The sequence below is a fragment of the Chaetura pelagica genome, unplaced genomic scaffold (genome assembly GCF_000747805.2).
Source record: "Chaetura pelagica isolate M959 unplaced genomic scaffold, ChaPel_1.0 scaffold45, whole genome shotgun sequence".
NCBI classification, from domain to species: Eukaryota; Metazoa; Chordata; class Aves; order Apodiformes; family Apodidae; genus Chaetura; species Chaetura pelagica.
The window spans coordinates 4,285,631-4,293,835 of NW_009953217.1; the positions used below are offsets into that span (position 1 = coordinate 4,285,631).

At 41.7% G+C, this 8,205-nt stretch overlaps 1 protein-coding gene across 1 annotated transcript in view; it reads right to left on the reverse strand.

Moving 5' to 3' along the window:
• ZDHHC8 (zinc finger, DHHC-type containing 8) overlaps positions 1-6,278 on the reverse strand; it is a 20,612-nt gene extending 14,334 nt beyond the window's left edge. Inside the window, 4 exon segments of the mRNA XM_009997648.1 lie at positions 70-172; positions 790-962; positions 2,978-3,135; positions 6,095-6,278. Coding sequence (XP_009995950.1) covers positions 70-172; positions 790-962; positions 2,978-3,135; positions 6,095-6,278 — 618 coding nt within the window.
• Between the last annotated feature and the right edge of the window lie 1,927 nt (positions 6,279-8,205).

Genomic DNA, 8,205 nt, shown 5'->3' on the forward strand with positions numbered 1-8,205 from the left:
CTGACTTGCTGACTTTCCTTCCCAACTCAACATCTTAGCCATAAACACAGAGAAAGGATTGCTTCTTACCTGTTCATTTGTTGTGCGCCCTCGGGCCACTAAAACAATATGGAAACCAGTGAGACCAATGACTGGAATAAAGAACAATCCAGCCACACACATGACAGCCATTCTGTATCCAGGAGTTAAAGAAGCTGGGATGAGTGAAGGGGAAAAGAGGTTATGAAGGAGAGGGAGAGGAAAAGGAAAAAAAAAATAATCTTGGAAATAGGGAGAGTGTCCCTCACCCTTAATTAGGCAATATTTTATCTCAAAGTCAAGTCCATCTGATCCTAGCCTGGGTCCTTAGCCTTGAGATGGTTAAAAATCAATGTGAACTCGTTGATTCTGGCTCTAACCATCTGGTAAAGACTGTTCTGCACTAATCAACAGGAGTAGCATCCCATGGAGCCAGGGGTTTAGGTGCTACACCAGCATGTTGGGAGGCTGCTTTTAGGGCAAAATCTGCTTTAAAATAGAGTAAATAGTATCCAGCAGTATAGAGTCACACCCAACTGAAGTAAAATTTGGGGAGGCTGCATATCCTTCTGCTGGGTTGTCAAGGCAGTTTTGGGGATGACTGATGATTACACAGGTCAGATGGGTAGAGAAAAACCTGCACTAAGCATCTACAGGGAAAGAACAATGGGAGATTGGGAGGGGAGCAGATCTCCACCAGTTCCAGAATGACAAAGCTTCAGATTAATTCTGAAGCCACCTTGAGTCTTAAAAGACCGAAAAGAAGGATACGTAATGGTGGTGTGAGCTGCTCCCAGCTTTTCTATGTGGTTTAATACGAAGATGAGCCCAAAGGTGAACACTCCAACCATGTGCGTGCTCAAGGAGAGCAAGAACAGAAAAAAATAGCGGTAGTTCCTCCGTCCTATGCAATTGTTGACCCATGGGCAGTGATGATCAAAATCCTTGTAAAGAAAGGGAGAGAAAGGGAACAACATCCAAACAGTGAAAGGAAATACATTGTTTTAGAGATAAATCTGAACTATCATCATGTCAAATTACATCAGGCTAGTTCTGCAGCTTTACAACGTGCCATGCTCTCTTTAAAAGGCTCAAAAGTTTTGTATTTGGGGAAAGAATTTTTATTGCACATTCTAGACTGAAAGTGAAAATATGTGAATTACAACCCCAAATAGGTTCCACACAGAAAGGCCAGTAGAGTCACTCCTATCACTGTCTCCAAGTTCTTCTAGAATAGACAGGAGAGTGGGAAATAAGCATCTCAAGAATCAATAAAGCATGCTGTATAAGACCATGATTTATTGATTCAGAAGTCTTTAATGTTTCTTGTCCATATTCCTCCACAGCAGTTATAATTTAATTATACAATCAGAACTTCATACTTCCTCACAAGAATATTAAGGAATATTCAACTGATCTGACCATTAATTAAACTTCTGGAGAGCTAGGAAAAGTCATTTTGCATTCTGCTCTTTTATTCAGGATACTTTTGGATTTGCTCCCATTTCCATTTCTGCTGCAGAATTTACTCCCATGGAGGCCTTATGGCAGCATGAAATTGCAAGTGTCTATACCAGTGAGTTTTAAGCAATCTTTTTCTGAGAAAACTTCATTTGTTGAAAATTGATTTTCATGCTGAGCCACTGGGGAGGGCAAAATAAAGTCCATGGGACAACTAAGAATTTACCATAATCTAAACAATCCTCCAGATCTATAATTGGTGAAAACATTGATGTTTTAAAACTAGGAATTTATGACTGAGGTTTTCTACAAAAAGTCCAGCTCTAGTCAGTGATTCACAGCAGTCTAAGGAAACTATGTGACACAACTCATGAACAGCTGTGACAATTCCCCTCTAACTCAGGGACCATGGCAACTCCTTACTCTCCATCTTCTCAAATCCCACATCCTTCTAAGGCCTTCCACAACAGGAAAGCCTTCTCCTATTTATCCATGGTTACTAGGCACAGCATTGCTTCCAGGTAATTATAACTTAGATATGTATTGCCCTGAAGGAGAAAATGACTGTCAAGAGGTAAACCCAGACAGCCTTTCTCTCACGTGTAACTGTGCTGCTTTCTTTGAGACTATTCCCTTGCTTAAAGCAAAAAGGATTAGGACAAAGGTGGTATATACAGCTGACTCTGTTGTTTTTTTTTCCTTTCTGATTAGTGATTCCTTTCATTTTAATGACACAGCAGAATATATTTTAGACATAAAGATTTCATCTTTCTATTGAAAAACAAAAAAAGACTTTGAAGCAGAAATGACCCTTAAGAAGAAAAACTTTTAGCTCAGCAATAAAAAATTTCCCCCAGAAATACACTGCTGTGGATACAGCATTCTGTACTTCCAAGTCTGGGAGATGTTTATCCCCCAAAAGCATATTGTTGCTTGAGGGTGATTTTTAAAAAATCCAGTGTGCCCCACCATGGCCTAATGGCTATCAAGGAATGTGAAAGTCCCACAAATCAGAGTGACCAACAGTTTGGTTTTCCTAAAGCTCACATACCATTCTGGCTTCTCTGCATGTTCACTAATGTAGGCACCAGCATATTCCAAATTAAATGAGGAGCCCCAAGCTCACACATGACAAGCTGCAATGGCTCACCCTGAATTTCTTGATCTCCTGAACTCTGCCTCTGCATCAACTCTTACATTCACCCCTTTTTCACATGCACAATCCCTTAGCTATTCCAAGGGAGACACAGCCAGCACTATCAATTTTATCATTGGCAACAAAGAAGACACCAAACATTATGGCATATGTAACACAGATCATAACCAAGGGCTATGTTTCAAATGGTATTCATTAATAGGAGTCCATCAACAAGGCTACAGCTGGGAACTTCCAAGAACTGAAATATGGGTGAACTATCCAGCTACATGTTTCCAGCAGTATGTGCAACCCCATTACTGAGGCAAACCCAACAGATCGCATAATCAACAGGAGTGTTACCTCAACACAGTTGTCACAGACGCTGCAGTGAGAGCAGCGTGGAGGACGGTAGAAGTGGCAGGTGGCACACCATTTCATCCGTACTTGGATTCCTTTAATCTCCACATTCTTGTAGAGTGGAGCTCGAAAGTCATCATCTTTATCTTCATCTTCATCTGCTGCTCAATGCAAAACTAAATGTTAGTAGAAGTAACAGAAGGTAAAGATAAAAAAGCTAATATCCAGTCAGTGCCTCGGATACAGGGGAACTGCACATGCTCTTGGGTTTGTCAGAGAAATAACAGAGTGGTGGAAGTGATGGACTGTCAGAACAGGTTGTCTGGGCTGCAGAACACTCCCGCTTGAATCTTAGCCAGCATTTACAACCAGGGTTCTGTGGGTTCTTCAAAACTATCATAAACTAGCCCATGCTGTATAATACAGGTAGGCATATGAAAACAAGACACTAGAACAGTCAAACCATTTAAGCTCTTGTAAAAAAAAGCTGATTATGCAGACAAAAAACATGTACATGCATATAAACACATTAGTCTTGCAGAGCTGACACATGCTTGAAGAGTTTGCATAGATTCACAACAAAAATATTGGAAGCCAGTTTGTAGTTGGTATCCATAATTAGCCAGCAATGAACACTGCCAGTCTCAAACCCAGACTGTAAATCAGATTTGTCAGGGTAGCCTCAGTTTCAGTGATTTAATGCTTAATCTCCTTCTTATTCATTTTGGTGTATTACTGGCAACTCACTTGCACAGAGCCAATCCTGATTCATACCAGAAACAACCAGTCAGAAAACTAAGAAAGGATTAAAAAATGAGTAATGGACCTAGGGGTTTGATTCAGGACCTCTTCAACAATACAAGAATGACCTCGGCTTACTTCCTTCTGCCCACAGCCCAAGTTCTATCTGCTACAGAACATATAACTTAAAGAATATAGCTAGAAATATGTTTATTTCCAGCTTTCAGTGATGTGAACAGAAGAATACATTGGCAGAGTAATGTATCTTACTACATAGATTCTGATACTCTGACTCACTGACAAAGGGCAGCCAAGTTCCATGTTTTATAACATAGTTTATGATTTTTGGTGGCTTCCTTAAAGGAATAATGTGATTTCATTAGAATTTCAGCTTTTGCATTGCTTATTTGTTATTTCATTTTGTGAAGTATAAATTTGTAACTATCAGAAATGTGCTAAAAAGCTTGAAAACCAAGAAGACAACCTAATTTCAATAACAGAAAGCAAACAGATCTGTTGCATATTCATTTCAAATCACTCCTACAATTTTGAACTCCTTGTGCTGGCATCTCTGCAGGTGGCGTGGGACGGCGAGAGAATTTTCCGCATGCACACTTGTGATCTGAAATAACATCTGCTCCTTTTTCCTCCCAGCACTCGTATTTATAGTCTATTCCATCTTTTCCTTGCAAGTTTTCTTCCTTCACACATCTAAACTCCTACTCCATCACTTTCTTCCAGGACAACTTCTACCCCTTTTCTCATCCTTTCCCCTCTTCCCTTGCTCCCAGCCTCTCCCCAACCAGACACATGCACAGTGTAGATACAAGGCCAAGGCCGCAAATTAAGAGAGACAGAAGAAGGGTGAGCTGTGGGAAACTCCTCTTCTGCTTTGCTCATGACTCCCTCATGATAAGGGAGACAGGGAGGGTGACAAAGTCGCAAAGTTTCCATTTAATATCCCTGAGGTTTTCTCCTTTGAAATCAATGTTTGCAAGAGGAAATTAGAGAAGTGTAATGGAAGGTGTGAATTTTTAACACACTCAGTACTGATCACTCAGGGCATGGTGGAGAGTCTGACTGCAGGTTCTAGTCTGAGGGAACTAAGTTACACAAACATATTTGATCCCCAGACTAAGATTTCCAAAACTGAACAACTTTATTCCAGCTCTCCTCCTGCCACAGGCAAAGAGCTCGGATGCTTTCGATACCTTCACATGCAAAGCGTGTCTAATCACCACAGCTGAGATGGAGGAACTCAGAAGTCCAGGAAACTCTGTAAAGCCTCCGAACACTCAAGCTCTTTTAAAAAAATCTCACAAACTTCTATTTGTACCGTTAGGCACCTAGACACTGCATCACTGAATCTTGCACAAATGACTGAATCTTCCCTTTGCCTTAGTTTGACTTCACACACAATTTTTCCTTAACTGGAGTGCTACAACACTTAACTTGGGTTCAAAAGCTTCAGCTGAAAGGAGCAGCAGATGAATTCTCATCATTAGAAACTGCCACCTGGAGAAACCTGGCACTTGCTATTCAGGGAAGCCAGCAGGGCAGGTAGCTTGTTCTTGTCAGGTAGCAATTCAAAATAGATCCTGAATTCAGGGAACAGAGGGGAGAAAGCACAGCTTGCAGACAGCACAGATCCACTAGCCTAGAGCAGTCATTTTTGCAAACTACACGTGCGTAATTATTAGAAGAGGGATAAAACGAGGTGATAATTCTCTCATTAGGATGTGTTAAAAGAAATAGCTGCACTGTGGTTCCCATTACAGATGCTGAGCAATCTTTACCCTATTTAATCAGCTGTGAATCAGTACTAATTTAAGCAGGCATATCTTTCTAAATGTAAATTTTTAGACATTATAAGGCAAGCCTTCATCATTATCTATTTTAGCGTTCAATGCTTTTGCATTTGTTTTAAGGCTTTTTGGAAGGTCTGCTTTAATGAAGCCATTTCAGAAAGTTTAGCCTCTCCCCTCCATCACGCTCCACTAGCTATTGTGAAGACAGTGACTTAAATTCAATGTGCCAGCATGACACAGAGGATGGCAATCACAAACTCATCAGTCAGGAGAGCTACTCAAGGAGAATCATTCTACACAACCCTGTGCCCTCAACTGCCAGTCTGAGCAAGTGCAAGGACACCTGACATCTAGCTGAGAAGAGAGGTGGAGGGTATCCAGCATTTCACTGTCATCCCACTCCAGCTGAGTAGAATAAATAAATAAATGAAGTATACAGGGAAGAATACCAGAAAAAAAAAAAAAAAAAAAAAAAAAGGAGATAAGTCAGCCAACTGTATTTGGATACCTGACACCTCCTTTGGCTTGGGTTTTCAAATCCTGCCCCCCCAACAGTCCCATTCTCTGTTACCTCGTGGGAAAACTCCAGGGTCCATGAAAGTTGCCATGCTGAAGTTTGCCAGTACAAACAAGAATACGAGCCCATTGTACACTGGGATGGCTGGGGAGATGGCTTTTGTCAACCAGGGGCACCTGTGGAGAGGAAAAGTTATAGGTGAGGGTTATTTTGACAGTAACACGTAGTTTCTTCCCATTCACCATCATCATACAGAAAAGTAGTTGCGTCCCCTGCACAACAATCATGCAGGAAGGCTGAATTTGCAATTTAACAACAGAAATTTCCATAGGGCCAGTTTCAGTGCAGACACCCTTTGTAAAGCTACTTTTTTCCGTAACACAGACAGTACCAATTGTTCACATAGCTCATGGGGCTTTGCAGCCCTATTGCCTTATTTGCAACCTGGCATTTTGCTTCTCTGTGTAAAACCTTCATCTCATTATTGGATTTCTGTTTACCTTCTATACAGCTTTGTTGTAGTTGGTGTTACTTTCAGTTTTCACTGGTGCAAAGCAGAATAGGATTCTTAAAACACTGATCTCCACAGCTGGTAAAATGAGAAGCACACTCACTTCTCACTATGCCTCCCCTTGAGTGGTTTTCAACTCCAAATAACACTCAGAACCAACTCTAAAAGCCACCCAGAACATTACAAAACCTCTCCTTGGGGGAAAGTTTAGTCAGATGGGTGCTGCAGGTGTCAGGAGAATGTAAAAATGCTATCTCAAAAAGAAATGGAAGAGGATGGCACCTACCACATGAACACCTTCCAGAAACACTGGGATGGGTGGTTTGCTGCTCACCTGGCAGAGGTAACTGAGAGGAATTGAAGATAAAGGGTAAAGAAGAAAAAGCAGATTTTGGAAAGTGAGTGGAGAAATGCCTGCTAAAAGGAAAATTGTTCTGGCTGCAATGAAGAACACTTCCCACCAGCAGCGGAGGACAGGACCATGGATGAAAACAGGCTGTCTTACTGGCAGCTTTACCCAACAAACCACAGTGTTTATTCTCTCAGCCATTTGCAGCCTCTCTAAAGCTTATATCTAAACACTAGACCAAATCTACTTCCCTGTTCTGCATAAAGAGATTTGGTGTTACAGGGTTGATGAGGGGGAAAATAGGATCAACCTAGTGAACCTTGCAAATGTAAATAAGGAAAAAATATGGGACCAAGAACCTCTTCAGTAAAAGTAAGACCCCTGGCCGAGTTTCCACCTGCCTTGATGGCAAAGCTGCTGTGCAGTCATTCAGCAGCAACACTCTGCCACCATTTGCATAAACCATATTGGCCCACATATCCTGGATCACATTTTGCCTGAAATAACATCTAGAGTTGAATCTGGTTGTCTGCCCGGCTGAAACCTGTGGAGGGAAAGAAAAAAGAACAACCAACACTCGGTCTTCTCCCAGATCCAATTTGCACTGGTTTTGCTACTGATAGGCTGTTTGGAACAGCTGAGAATGGTGTCATTGACCCTGAGAAGATACTGTTAAACATGCTCCTGTGGCCAGTGTCAGAAGGGCACCGTGCTTTTGCCCCTCATCCCTTTAAAGTAGGCAGAAAGTGATTGTTCTGTACTCCACTCCTCTTCACTGTCAGGCTTTTAACACTGCACTGCTGCAAACTGCTTTTAAAAGGACCTTTCCTTGTGCATTCTTCAATCAGCCTGGGCTTGAGTGAGTAAAAGTTGGACAAATCCTTCCCAGCGCAAATTAACTGTAAAGCTGAGAGTAAGATGTATCTGTGGCCAGGGGGAAAACCTCCAGGATGACTAGGGGAGAAGGAAAAAATAAAGCTCACTTGAGTAAGGATGCTTTGCTACAGTGCATAGTGGGGGAGCAGAAGCATACGTTTTTCCTTGGACTGGTCTTAAGCATAGAAAGGCCCAGGAAATTAAGACCTATTAAGAGACTAGGAAGGGGCAGAGAGCTCAGTGGAGAAGAGCTGAATTTCTCTGTGCTTCTCTTGCATTTAGGATCTCATCCAGGTGCTTGCGGAGCATGGGTAAAGGAGCAGGTCTTCTAGAAAAGAAAACTGATGGAGATGATCTAGCTCAGACAGACACAGCTGAAGACAGCTTGACCCTATGACCTGTACGTTCCCCAGGAGGTGGAATTTCAAT